The sequence below is a fragment of the Musa acuminata genome, chromosome BXJ3-2, assembly GCF_036884655.1.
Source record: "Musa acuminata AAA Group cultivar baxijiao chromosome BXJ3-2, Cavendish_Baxijiao_AAA, whole genome shotgun sequence".
In the NCBI taxonomy this organism is placed as follows: Eukaryota; Viridiplantae; Streptophyta; class Magnoliopsida; order Zingiberales; family Musaceae; genus Musa; species Musa acuminata.
The window spans coordinates 28500053-28514779 of record NC_088350.1 but is presented as its reverse complement, the minus strand read 5'-3'; the positions used below and the strand labels follow the sequence as shown (position 1 = coordinate 28514779).

Below are 14727 nucleotides of genomic sequence, written 5' to 3'. Positions count from 1 at the left end.
CTATCCTTGTGTAATATTGATTAAAGCTTCGGAATATGAACCATATTCCAGTTAAATATCAATCTCTGTGATGGTTAATTTAATTGCACGATTGTCATTTTTTTGACGCAACCATAGTGCTCTTCATCACCTGTGATGCCTTTTTTATTACAACTGAAGTGAAATTTTGATTTCTCTAATTCATCATGCTGTTCCGAGGAAGCAACACATAAATTTCATATCCTTCAGTATATTTGAAATGTTCAATGAATACAGACAAAATAAGATTGAAATATTGTAATGTAATTAGAATTGATTATGATGGACTCTATTACAAGTATTGATATTAGTCGCTGTTGAGATATTCGAACTGATTAGTTTGTTGTACAAACGAGTGATATATATATATATATATATATATATATATATATATATATATATATATATATATATATATATATATATATATATATATATATATATATATATATATATATATATATATATATATATATATATATATATATATATATATATATATATAATAAAAATATATTTTAATTTTTTAAAATTAAATACAGATATAATAATGCTTTAATATCGTATTAGTTTTAAAATTATTTAGAATGTAACTGATAGTAGAAACTATACAATACCATATTTGTGATGATGTCCCTGATACGGGCTTGCCGGCTTGCTACGTGGGTTGAGCCCGAATCATGTGATGCTTGACCTGATTTGTGTCGGTTCTGGTTTGGGTTCGGTCTTAAACTTATCTACCGTTCCGACCCCCATCTGACCCATTCCGTGCTCATGCGTCTCAAGTGGGCCTTGAAGTGGAGTGCCTTTCACGTGAGTTGCACGTGGAAGTTTAAAACTCGTGCGTTTCAGGTGGTCCTTTGGGTGGAGTCCCTTTCACGTGAGTAGCACATGCTGATTATGCGTAATATGTGATCGGCCAACTCGGGTTAAGACTCGCGACTCACTTCTTTGTGTTCCTAAGAGCGACGTGTTAGGGCGGAGGGACACAGCCCCGGTGATGTCCGCCACCGCGAAGAAGCGGCCGAAACAAAGGGCTCCAGGCGCAGCCCCGCCGCTTCAGTTCTTGGGGAGGGAGCCCTCTGCAACCCTCTTCCCATCCAAGAATGAGGTCCTCAAGCTCTTCGCCGTCATCGGGATCGCTGCTTCGGTCGCCGCTGCTTGCAACTACGCCGTTTGCTTCTTCAATCGTCAGGCCAAGTCATTCTGCGACAGCAGCAAAGTGGCTTACGACACCGACACTGGTGATCTTCGTCTTTTCTTTTTTTGTCCCCTCAATTGATCTCTTTTTCCTTGATATTTTTTTTTTCCAAATTTCGTGAGCTGACCTAGTCTTATGATTTAATCTAGGTTGTTATATTCATTTTTTTTTATTTTCTTCAGTAGGATAACATTTTCCTTTGATCCTGATGAATTTTTGGGTTTCTTGAGAGTTTAGTAATACGGTTTGAGGCAATTACTTTTTCACGCATAATCAAGAGCAGAAATTAAAAATGTCAGTATTACCTAAAATATTATTTTTTTTATTAATACAAGAACAAGGCACATCTGGACCATCAAATCTAGGTAATTCAATGAGAAATACTAGTGCTTGCATCACTATTCTTAAACGAGGAAAGGAACATTTATGGTCATAGTTCTGTTGCATTAGCTGGCTTTTGTTATCACAGGCGAAGTGGTACACTTTAGTGGTTATTGGATTCCGAATTATAATTCTTGGGTTGTTGCTTTTAGAGTTCTAAACAGGCCTTGTTTTGGATTTAGTTTTTAGTGCAAATGTTACATGTTCTTGATTGATCTTATAAATCATTTAGTCGTTATTTAGTTGTAGGGCACATGCCTAATGGCTATGGATCCATTGATGTAGATGTTAGAAGTGGAGAGGCCTTTCTCCAATTCAAGAGGGATAAAGCAACTATCAGCTGGAGGATTATAATATTTAAGTAAACTAATTCATTGTGTAGAAAATAAAGAAAACATCCAAGCTTAAATTCTTGCAAGCATGCCAATCTATAGGGATACTAGAGTTCATAAGTGTTATAAACAGAACCTTTAACTTGTTTTCTCTAGAATATTTATTTTAACTATGCTATGTTTTGTGCTCCTTTGTGACTTTGGAGAGGGTTCAAGTCATGGAAATAATCTCTCCATATTTAGATCTATATTTATAAGGAGCCTTTCCAATTACCCTTTAAATACAATTTGTTGCTTGTTCTAGTTTTATTCTACATACTATAAATTAATCTTTTTTAGCATCAAATATAACCACAGACTTGTGTGAACCTTGCCCTTCCCATGGATGGTGCTCCAATGGAAAGCTGGAGTGCTTTCATGGTTATAAGAAACAGGGAAGGAAATGCGTCGAAGACGGAACCATTAATCAGACCGCAAAGAAACTGGTATGTTTTTTGTGCTTTAAATATTTTGGATAATGCAAATAAATATTGTTTTTTTATGACTTATTATTATCCTGCAATGCAGTCAGAGCTGCTACAACAGCATGTTTGCAATGCATATGGGCAAGTTCTGTGCAATGAACCTGGGAAAATCTGGGTCTGTTATCATGACCAACCTCATGGTTTTCATGCAACTTGTGTAGGGATTTCTGGTATAGAAGGACTTCTATTTGTGGAGTTAAATGAATAGTTGCATTCTGATTAACAACCACTATGACCTCTGTTGTTTGAGTCGGCTTTTCAGTTTCAAGAGGCTGATGTGAGGGAGATAATTGACGAACATATGCCACAGAAGAATATTGTCTCAGAAAATGACACTTCTACGTTTGTAAAACGTAAGGTTATGGACATTGTGGAGTCTATCTTGGAAACGAGGGTGGCACTGAATGGGTTCTTTTCTAACTCTATGTTTCAGCATTAAAACGCTATGTCGCTCTGGTTTGGTTTGATCTGCCAGTCAATCAAATCTGAGGTTTGCACATTCTTGATTTATGTAGAAGCAAAGAGTTCAAATGTCCAGACTTGCTAGCTGAACTTTGTAAGCCTCTTCAATGTCGTGTCAACCAGTGGATTTACAAGCATGTTGGCATTATGGTGGCAATTTTGGGTTTAGTATGTGATTGCATCTCAGTCTTCATGAATAAATATATTTATTAAATCCATTCTGATTTTATAATGATTCTACAGCTTGTTGGTTTAACCAAAATTACATGGAGTATACATCAAAAAAAGAATCTCACAACTCGAGCTGAGCAACTATACGAGCAGGTCTATTTATTTATCATGGAATTGTTCTTTTCTGTGGTCATTTCTGTATCTCCTTTTATGGTTCTATTGTAATTCTCATGCAAACTAAATCATGCATGCATTTTTAGCCAGGTAGATATAAGACAGCATCCTAGTTCTCAAGATTGCTGTCTGCCAATTTGGCATAGTTCCTTCGATCTGTGGTTGTGTTTTTTCTCAGATTTTGAAAGCTGATGAGTCATTGGCAGGAGTTGTCTATATGCCTCTTATCCACTTAGTTTGTCTACATCCCCTAATATGAAGGCTATATCTTCAAAATTTCTTAGATAACTTTTTCTCAAGCACTTTATTCTGTCATTTTCGAATCATAATATATTGTCAATATATGATTATTGTAAAGATAAGGTATATAACTCCATACAATCTAGTATTGACATTCGCAATAACCATATCACATTGTTTATGTCCACATGATATATTTTGCTAGTCCATTTATCATTACTGTAGTTTGCTATTATATCTCTGTTGCTAAACAATGTTGGTTCAACAGGTATGTGAAATTCTCCAAGACAATGCCATGAGAATTAGATGTGGGAACCGTGAAGGCGAACCTTGGTTAGTTGCTTCTTGGCTAAGGGATCAGCTACTTCGACCAAGGGAGAGGAAGCATGCTATGTTATGGAAGAAGGTGCATTTTATTAATAACTAATTCCACGTGATTTTACTGCTTCATTGTTGTTAGTTATCTTTATTTATGAAGCGGCCAACAAATGAGGGTTGTAGAAGGTTTTCGTAATCTTAAACAGCTTATGTTATTTCCCCATATTTTCTTTCATGCTATCAATAGTATGTTTTATATATTTTGCTGTGGTTCGACATTGTTCTTAAGTTAAGATGATAGTTTATACACGGTGCATGAAGAAATATGCATGTAGCATAACTTAGTCAGGTAGTAGACAATGTAGAATTTGTGTTTTTATGATAAGAAATTTTATTTATGTGCTATATTAAGATTTGTATTATCAGTACTGTTTATTGAATTCCATCTGTATTAGGTTGAAGAAATGATTCTTGAAGATTCTCGTATAGATCAGTATCCGAAGATGATCAAGGGAGAGTCTAAAGTTGTGTTGGAGTGGCAAGGTGTTTTCTTTTTTCCATTTTATTCTCCTCTTTAAAAGTATAGTGAATAGAATAGCAGATTGCAAGATTTTCTTTTTTGTTTTTTAAAACAAGTATAGATAGTCAATAAAGTAAAATACAATTGGAAGTATGAGTCAGCTGAAATTTCAAATGAAGCATAACATAATACCATATATCTTCAAACAATGAAATAGCAACTTGGCTTATGAAAAATTTTTGACTTTTATAAATGAAAGTCAAATAACTTAGGTCTTTTGGTGTTGCAAACAGTGACTGTCACAAGGTGTTCACTCTAGACATGGGGATTGTAGCTCATATGCGAATGCATATGAAGTATCCATTTTAGAATATATAAATATTAGCATCAGCATTGCAAACATGTAAAAATATCTAATGAAATATATTTCATGTAATATAATTAAAGATCATGATTTGATGTCAACACATCGTAACATACTTAGGCATAGGAAAGCAAGTTTCACACACACACACACACACACACACACATATATATATATATATATCAAATTATATCGAAGAACTATGACTGATCTAAAGAACAAATTGTTTCTTTACCACACAAGTGGTCGACAATGAACTCGAATAACATAGAAGGCCATAATTAGAAGATAATATGGATACACAAAATTGGCGAAAGTCCTAAGGATTGAACTTTTGAAGTGATTTTAAATAGAAACATAACTGAAGCAAAATTTAAATTATTGATGCGCAGTCATATGTGATCTTATTCAGTCTTTTGCAACTGCATGTCATATGCAGTTCGAATATGTGGGTTAGCTGCATATTGCTGCTGTACATGGTGATACGTGATGGGTTTGTCTAATTTGGAATTCATTTTAAACATATCCCAGAAATTTTCATGTGGTATGGTGAACAATGTGGTCTGTAAGCTATCATCATCTCGCTGTTGACTATTTAGAATTCATATTAACAGTTTATATTCAATTGTCATACGAACTCGGAGTGATTGAAACATGATATTTATTGCAGTTGATGGTCCACTTACTTCAATGTTGAAGAATAAGGAATCTGCAAGCAAGACAAAAGCATTTGCCAAAGTTGATGGGTCTTTTGGTAATGAAGAAAAGAAGCCTGTAATAGGTAACTAACCATCTTTGTTTATAGATGTCATTCTGCCCAAACGACCACTTTATCAACTTTGAAGATATGATTTGTAAATTTATGTACTCAAGTATTGTAACGCATGGTTTCCATTTTTCCGCTTTATCATATGCTAAGCTGGTGGTCGTTTTACTAAGAATCCATCATATGTTGAGGTGTCAAGGGCTGGTGTCTGCCTGTTACAAGATCTGACAAAGCTTATTCCACCAGCATGGACCAAATGCCAAATGCCAAATGCCTGACAAAGTGAAGCTATAATATTTGATCTAGTTATGACATGACTGCTTGTCCTTGTTATTCATTTGATTTATCAGCTTCAAAAATTGTTTTGTCACTTTGTTTTCTAATATTTCCTCTCGTTTTATTTTTTTTCTTCTCTGTGAAGATGTGATTCATTCTCATCAGGCATCAAGCCCAACTTCTTTCATGGTTACATGGTCGATGTTTAATGGGTCAGGTGTTTATGATAGTTCGGAAGAGAGACTTGGCTATTATATATGCCTAGATTCCCATCTTGAGTCCTAAACCAATCCATTTCAAGCTTTTAAACTATGGAGTAGCAGAACGTATCATGAAATCCATTCATATTTTTGTTTATTGAATGAAGAGCTTGGACAAGTCCTCTTCATGGTTTCTTGCTGTGTTGCTTGCTAGTCTTAACATTTACCTACTATATCTTTTTACACAAATACAAATGCAGCCGCAGAAGGAAGCATCACAAATACAATTCGGGGTTTTCTGAGGAACTACCGAACTAGCAAGTACAACTCTTGTACACAGAATCCATCATGTTAATGAATGCAAAACATGATTATAGGTTGATGAGTAGTAAGTACAACTCTTGTACACAGAATCCATCATGTTAATGAATGCAAAACATGATTATAGGTTGATGATCGAGTTTGAACAAGGTGATAATACAGTAGAACAAGTTCACCGGACGCAAATATGGACACCGATATCAGATTAGAACAAATTGCGAGCAGGTATTCGACTCCAAAATGCTGTCAGCAAACTGAGAGTCAGCCTCGGCTAATATGAATTAACACCAAGCGATCAACCTTCTTTGTGCATTGGCTGCCGCCTCCTGCAATGGTAATTTGCAAAAGATTCACCCAATTAAAAGCTACAGGAAGTTGAATAAAATAAACGGCCCACAAAACATGCAAGCAGGATGAACAGAATTTGGAATCAAGAGTTTGCAGAGAATCTGGGCCAACCACCTGGGTATTTGGGCAAGAGTAGCAGCTAAAGATGTAGCTGAGATGAAAACCAGGACATTTGACAGGAAGTGACAGGATGAAAACAATGTCATTATGCTTGAGAAATTAAAACTAGCAGGAAAGGCAGATCATAGTAAATGCACATATTCAAATTATAACATTTGGTGCACCCCAATGGGCATCGCATATGCCATTGCCACTTACTATGTGTGGTCATATACATACAAAAGTTGAAAATATAACAAGACAACAATCATCATTTCTTAAAATGAAGTTCGTATCATATTTGATTTATCTTGATATGGAAATTCCATTTTCAGGTACAGACAAGGAATAGGACAGCTATTCTCGCAACATCTTTCAGATTGGCATGCTTTCTTTTGCTGGCACCAACATGCTTGGGACATGAATGCCCAGCTCAAAATAAACAAGTTGCACGCATATAAAGTAATTACCTCTTAGGCCGGATACGGTCCTCTTCATAATCCATCATTCCTCCAGATTCAGAAAAGCTCTCTTCGTGGCCTCGTAAGTCCAAGTCGGCCTGCTTAAAGTGTTTAACTTCTGCCACCAAGTAAGTATTTCACATCGACAAGCAATGCCATGTTTGATGCATAATTCAATTATTTTCATGCTTGTGTATATAGCCATCATATGATTTTCTTATAGAAATAACAGAGCTAATACACATTATGACAGCCATCATGCATAACGTAAACAAAACCTGATTTACAATGGCATTCAAGCTAACATCAGATTATTTTTTTCAGAAAATTTTTAAGTACTTTTAATCCATCAAGCTCACCTTGAGAGATTTCTTCACTTCTTCCACCTTGTCCTCAATTTCCTTCTTATGCTTCTTGTTCGTCTCGCTCATTATATCAGCCCACTTGATTTTTTCTTGGATCAGATGAAGCAAACTGTCCGATGTGCCCAACCTGTAGGATATATCTCCAAGATGTAAGCGAAATACAATGCACGAAAATATTTGTTACATAAGCTATGCATCCTTCGAGTGTGTTCACTCACTGGACCACCAAATGTTATATTTTCAAGATGTAATAGTCATTAACAATCATGTAAATATGTACGATGATTTTTTTTGCAGTGTTTGTTATAAAGACATTGCAATGGATCATGTTACCAAGCCATGACAGGGATTTTCATGTACAATGGGCTGAAAGATTGACAGGCAAAGAGGATATAAAATAAATATAGAAAGAATTTCACAGCGTAAATATTCAGCGTTAACAGAATAAATTACCTATCAATTTACCCAAAATGTATATACTGTTCTAATTGCAATAGTTTTGCAGCAGAAAAATATTCCATTATAAATATTGAAAAGTTATTAATTTTCTTGTAGAAATTTAGCTTAAAGATAGCTCTACGTGAAAGACTAACTATATTCCTCACAGAAGAACAGCATACCTGTTAATAATGTATCAACACCTGCCGCTCAGGATGGTTGATAGTGAATCATTTTAGATCCTTCTATATACCTTTTGTTTGAGTTTTCAAGATGGTCTTTTCCATTAAGTGTAGTGATATAAGCAAGTCAGAAACAAAACATTAAAAGCTACTATTAATCACCAAAAACTACCTGATATAAAAACATTTTATTTTGTATTGATGTAAAAATTACCAAAACATAAAACAACTTTGGATCTTATCTAACCCCAAGTAGCTTTATTTCTTTATGGGATGAAAACATGTTATTATGGGATGGAAGTTTATTTCTTTATCCATCCAGAAAAGGACCTTTGTTTTTTGAGCTTGATCTTAAGACATTACGTCATCAAAATGAATCATCAATTTGGCGATGCAATGATCTACAACAAACTGAAATCAATGGTTGATATGCAGAAAAAAATTATCATCCAGCTGGCACAACTCAAGAGAGATAGTATAAACACACTAAATACTTTCAAAAATAACATACCTCCTTTCAGGGAACAAAACACTATCATATACCCTAATAAACTTTAAGCAAATACAACCTATATAATAATCCATAGCTTCAGAATGTTCATCAAATGGAAACCATATTCCACTTAAATTATTTGCATCTTTACATTCACAAATAATTTGACATAAACAAATAAGAAAAGTGCATCTTTAGATAAGTTCCCAGTAAAAGTTTTAACTGTTTCATTAAAAATCAAGTGAAAAACCCAAAACGTGTATGGTCCCAAATTTTTCATGCAAAATCAAAGAACCTAGATGTTCTCGTATGTAGTGGGCAGGCTAAAATTAAAAGAAAATGACAAATGCACTAAGAGCATTTTTTACAAGCCAATGTGTGATAACTCCAAAGGTTGTAGTTATTCATGGTATGCAGATCACATTCTCAAGTCTTCAGTTGATAACATAACCAGACCATCCCTTTCCTTAAGCATGGAAAATATTCAAAAGAGAAGCTTTTACCTAATTCTTGTAGTAACAAGACCATTCAACATTTGTTAATTAAACAAGACCTCTTAGAACAAATCCCTAAATTTTTAGCACTATGTTAGGAAACCAAAGTCATCTTTATTTCAGATGGGAACCATCAGAAGAAAAACCTACTTGACCAATCACTCTAGGATGCCACAGGTCAGGCACTTAAGCATTACTGGCAACATTAACTAGCCACCTCAATTATTAATTTTGATCTAATCAAGTCATTAATGGGCCAACCTCATCAAATTAATAAGCCATTTCTCACACATTGGGGATGTCAATCATCACTGCCAGCCCATTAAGTCCGTCAAACCGTACAATAATGCAAGATATAAATGAACTTATACAAATAGTGCATGAACTCTTATTTCTAATGCCTCATCAATGCATTCTTGCAAATAGGAACCCCAAGCTTCAATGAGGCATTCTACATAACGAGTCTGAGATGGTGCTTGTTTGTCAAACATCCATTTTTGGCAAGATGAACAAAAGGCGCATGATCAATTTCAAACTTCAAATTGATTATTGCCCAATTATGAGCCAACTATTTAAACAACTGACATAATTTTAGTTTGATGGAAATACAGTCTACATCTTTCATGGTACCCTTTAACCCATAAAGCCCATCAATGTCAACACACACACACACACATATATACACATATGCATATGCATATACATATGCATATATATATACATATACATATACATATACATACACACACAGATATATATATATATATATATATATATATATATATATAGAGAGAGAGAGAGAGAGAGAGAGAGAGAGAGAGAGAGACTAAAATGTAATGTTTGATTCAAACAAATTAGCCCAACCGATAACCGCCATAAAAAATAGCTCCTTAGTCTTCCTCTCATCTCTCAAAATCAATGCCATTCTTGCTAAGAGTGAGATTTGTCCTTCAAAGAGCGCATGTAGCACTTTTCATAGTTGAATGTTCAATATTAAAATAATAAAATGTATATAATTATGTAGAAAATTACCAGTCACTTAATGTCTGAATCATGTTGTCTAGCTGTTCAGGTCTAAGATCCCTTCCAGCTGCAAACTGCACCTGTATAAAACAGAAAAGGAACCAGATTGGGTTAAGCATTAAATTTGTTTTCTAACAAAAGATCATAAAGATTGACAAAACAACACATTTTCCAACCTCGAAGCACCGGCGCAACTGATCAAGTTTTCCTCTTACAATACCCTTCAAGAACCACAAAAATAGCATAAGCATATGGCTTAACAACAACATTTTCTAAAACCTCACAATTTAAAGATATAATTATATTTATGTCTGAAATAATATTTCCAAAATACTTGCTAAAGTCCATGAATTGATAGGAACAATGGTACATCTAAAAACCATAAAGTTTCATTCGATCAACGCATCCTGCAAAAACATACCGCATACATGCACTCATTGATGAGGAAGTCTTCAAGCTCCCTAACATTTGAAACATCAAGTTCTTCCATGAGTTGGTCATAAGGCAATACCTAACAACCACCAAAACAATAGATATCAGCATACTAACACCACAATTACATTAAGAGATTCAGCATGTAACTTTTGATAGTAAATAATATGATATATGTATATCCAATAACTTTGAGGCATTGGCGACTGTGATCTTTGACGACGGAACAAATTGCTAACAAATGATGACCAGCAGATGAGGCGGTCATCAAATTGGCTAGAATTGACCAAAAGTCACCATGCTCCCCACTTTTTTTTCTGCTTTTGTGCCTCTCAACTTGGTTAAGATTAGCCACAATCAGCCAACTATGGTTAAGTTTAACTGACTCAAAATAAGTTCCAGTATATGATCCAAAAATCAGCAAAATCAGCCTTGGATGATACCAATACCAATTGGGTTTGTCATATCAGAATTGGAAAACATCACAAACTATGGCTACAAACAGGAACACATTGCCCGAGTGACCTTAGTGAGTTAACTAAAATTAATGGATGATACATTACCAACTTCGGTAAAACCACTGATGGGTCAACATAAATACTACTAGCTATTTTATTATTCAAGTTGGAACCAAAAAGTACAAGTCAGTAACCATAGTATGGAGGATCTGCACCTCAATGGAAGATATTTACCATGTAGATCGGACCAAAAGTCACCTTTTCCTGAGGTGTGAGCGATATTGGTCAACTTTTGCCCTAATCTATAGAATGTTTGCATTTCATAAGATGAATGTAGTTAGTGTATATATTATATTGTACATCAGTGTATATGGAAATTAAGAGCATCAAGAGGACGAAGGCAAGTGCCATCCAATTAATGAATTATATAAGGCGAGGCAAATCTCACGATGATTGGCCATGAAGCAGCAGCAAAACTAAAGGATCTACTACTTGATGACGTCACATATCAACATTATAGGATGCTTTGAACTAAATACTTGAACTTCTCAGCATGTGAGACAAGACATGAATAAGATCATGATGCAACAGTTGACTGCCTAGCATTAGGGGGGCCCAAAGAGGCAATCATCCAAGGCAAGGATTAAAGGTCAGTCATCACAGCCAACCAACAATTTAGATATCAATGATGAGTAGCAATTTGTGGAAGGTCATGAGACTTATCCTGCTGATCTTGTCCTTATGCTCCATCAAATTCATAACAGTGATGGAAGTAATGATGGACATTGTGATAGTTCCACATCCCTTAATTTGGGCAGTTATAGGGACGTCATGCAAACAAAGGGGCAGCACTTCACTTGTGTCATTAGGATGCCAATCAATTCTCCAAGGCAACGATTAAAGGTCAGTCATCACAGCCAACCAACAGATGTCACTAATGAGTAGCAATTTGAGGAAAGTCATGAGACGTCTTCTGATCTTGGCCTTATGCTCCATCAAATTCACAATTACAATAGTGATGGCAGTACTGATGAAGGACATTGTGATGGTCCCACGTCCCTTAATTTGGGCACTTATAGAGACATCATCAAAACACAGTATTTCACTCATGCCATTCAGGATGCCGATCATAAACAAAGGCAACCTTCTAGTGGCAGCTTATACCAAAGGCAGCAAAAGGGAAAGGGGTGGAGGAACTGAAAGGTTGTCTATGGCTTCGAATGCAAGGTCGACCATATCTGACATGATCCATATTTTTCTACCGCTATGAATTACGGAGACCACCAACTGAAGGAGCACGTCAATGTCGATGAGCTGAGACCTTGTACAATCCCTATACAAAATCCATGTAGACTGATTTGTTCTTGTCTGTAGATGCATCCATGCTGGGGCCTTTGTACAATCCCAATATAGAATCCATGTAGACTGATTTGTATTCGTCTGTGGATATATGTCCATACATCATATGTGTATATACCCCCCAAATTGATCTATGAATTGTTGACCACCAGTGTGGCATATTTTATTAGATTATATTATAAAATATACTGCCATTGCATTACAGGAGACTAGTATGGTCATTATGTTAAATGATGCACACACCTATAACCTTAACTTCACTTGCCCACATATGGCTCTATTTTATTTTAGGCCATTCGACAGATGGTGAGTTAATTAGGCCTTCGAAATATTAAGTATAAATCTTTCATTATGCCATTATAATAATGGTACATATTTATATCAGTAACTGGCTTGAGTTTGTATCATATGTTGGGTGAATATTTTTAGTATCTTGACCTATTATGAGTGTGATTATCTATCATGTATTAGCATTGTTAATCACTTTTATTTGTGTTTTTTGCAACTATCACTAGGAATTACCTTTGTAAGGTCAAAAAGTGTTTTTAAAAAAATAAATTCTTTATAGCTACAAGTTATTGATGGATTTACAAATATATACTACCAAATAATGCCTGCATAATGTCAAATATGATCAACTAATAGATCATGCATATAGAGAAAACTAAAGAATCAACCAGGAGTTTCTCATTAAGAATAACCTATACTACCCATGGAAAAACATCTATTGACAGTGCAGTAAAATAACCAAAAATTAAACAGCAACAGAACCAACAAAAGGTGAGAAGATGCCAACAAAAGGATCTTGTGAGGTGAAATACAAAGTCTGACGTATAGCCTATCTCTATCATGCAAGAAATTGTCCTCATTGAAGTATAACAAGATAAAAAAAACAACAAGCTCATAAGTCACAAGTACCTTTTCTGTCTCAGCCAATGTCAACACAGTTAGCTGCTTCAGCTTACGAACTTGATCAGGGACTAGTGCTGGAAGGCTACCAGCATTACCTAAAATAAGGGCACATTACTCCAACTTAAATTGGGAATATTTTTTTTTATACAACATTGTGCATTATACAAAAGTACAACTATGATTAGTGTCATCCTTTTTTAACATGGAAATGATATTCAGGCAGACAGCATAAATAGAGCTCTCATTAACAACAGGACGACAAGTTGTCATGTGCTCAATACATCATAGATCCGAATTAAGTATATCTAAATTCAATATACCCACATCCTCACCTCAAGGTGGGTGCACATGATTAAAGCAACAATTCATCAATGTTGTCAATTACAGTCCCCAAAAACAAAATGCAGCATGCATGTCAAGAAACTTGTACTGTTACATATGCCTAAGTATAATTAAACTGGATGCTATATCATAAATAAATAGGTTTCATACTATTTAATGACGTTTCCTTCAGAAATGATAACCACCTTGGAATAGTTACGCTCACAATGTCTTCATATCAACTATACATAGAGGAAATGTTTCTACACACAAGAAAGGACAAAAAAAGAATAGATGATTTATGACATTCTCTAGGTTTGCATAGTAATTAAGCCCAACAAAATCATTTTGACGTGATACACGAATCCTGTATAGTATAAATGCATCCACCGTTAAGAGGAATTCCAAGAAGCCCTAAAAAATTAATGCAACACCTTAAATCTGTCTGACGGGACGCCAAGCTAATGGCAAAACGCTTACATTTGTAGTCGCTCCATGTGCCGCAGGCGAACAAGCGAAGCACATACAAAGACGACGCATACTGCGTTCCCTTCAGCTGCACGGAAGATCAAACCAGTCTCAAGATTCAAAAGTAGTAGTAGTAGTAGTAATAATAATAATAATAATAATAATAATAAATCGGGCATTGACTAGTTAGCGAAACCAAACTAGGGTTAGAGAAGGGACGGTGGGGGATCGAGGGATGTAACCTTCGCAAGGTCGGGGACAGAGAGGATCTCGGAGAAGGCAAAGAGCGAAGGATGAGCAGTGGCCTCAAGAATTAGGTCGGCGAGGGGAGCGGCTGCGTCCAGTGCGGTCGCTCGCTTCACGAAGTGATCGATGAGCTCGGATTGCTTCCGCTCCATGTCCATCCTTCTCGTGCGGGAGATCGAAGGGGGACCGTGGGGTTAACCTACTAGGTTTTGTGTTCTTCGCTGCCCCGGTTTCGGCTCGGTTGCTGGGGTTTCTTTCGCCGATTCGATTTCCCTTTATGGTGTGGTGTGTCGGGTGCAACCATTCGATTTCCTGGTGATCGCGATGGTTACTTTTATATTTTTCCATAATAATATTTTC

The 14727-nt window shown here is 35.7% G+C and overlaps 2 protein-coding genes across 6 annotated transcripts; one reads left to right on the top strand and one right to left on the bottom strand.

Moving 5' to 3' along the window:
• The first annotated feature begins 941 nt into the window (after positions 1–941).
• LOC103975753 (uncharacterized) lies at positions 942–7191 on the top strand. 2 transcript variants are annotated; one of them, XM_018822605.2, is made up of 10 exons: positions 942–1262; positions 2290–2417; positions 2500–2613; positions 2719–2864; positions 2972–3086; positions 3162–3242; positions 3772–3909; positions 4277–4364; positions 5376–5486; positions 7051–7191. In XM_018822605.2, the coding sequence occupies exons 1-10, from the start codon at positions 1019–1021 to the stop codon at positions 7065–7067; spliced, it is 1182 nt and encodes a 393-aa protein (XP_018678150.2). In that variant the 5' UTR covers positions 942–1018; the 3' UTR covers positions 7068–7191. The 2 variants fall into 2 exon arrangements, with proteins under 2 accessions (XP_018678150.2, XP_009389095.2); XM_009390820.3 differs by lacking the exon at positions 7051–7191 and adding an exon at positions 5625–5871 and having other exon boundaries at positions 2500–2571.
• Positions 6294–14686, bottom strand: LOC103975754 (COP9 signalosome complex subunit 7). Of its 4 annotated transcripts, none has more exons than XM_009390823.3 (9): positions 14364–14686; positions 14134–14209; positions 13339–13427; positions 10593–10682; positions 10348–10392; positions 10181–10251; positions 7536–7668; positions 7186–7291; positions 6294–6594 (listed from the first exon to the last, which is right to left on the bottom strand). In XM_009390823.3, the coding sequence occupies exons 1-8, from the start codon at positions 14523–14525 to the stop codon at positions 7220–7222; spliced, it is 738 nt and encodes a 245-aa protein (XP_009389098.2). In that variant the 5' UTR covers positions 14526–14686; the 3' UTR covers positions 6294–6594; positions 7186–7219. The 4 variants fall into 4 exon arrangements, with proteins under 4 accessions (XP_009389098.2, XP_009389096.2, XP_018678151.2 ...); XM_009390821.3 differs by having other exon boundaries at positions 7186–7277; XM_018822606.2 differs by having other exon boundaries at positions 7186–7294; positions 14364–14684.
• Between the last annotated feature and the right edge of the window lie 41 nt (positions 14687–14727).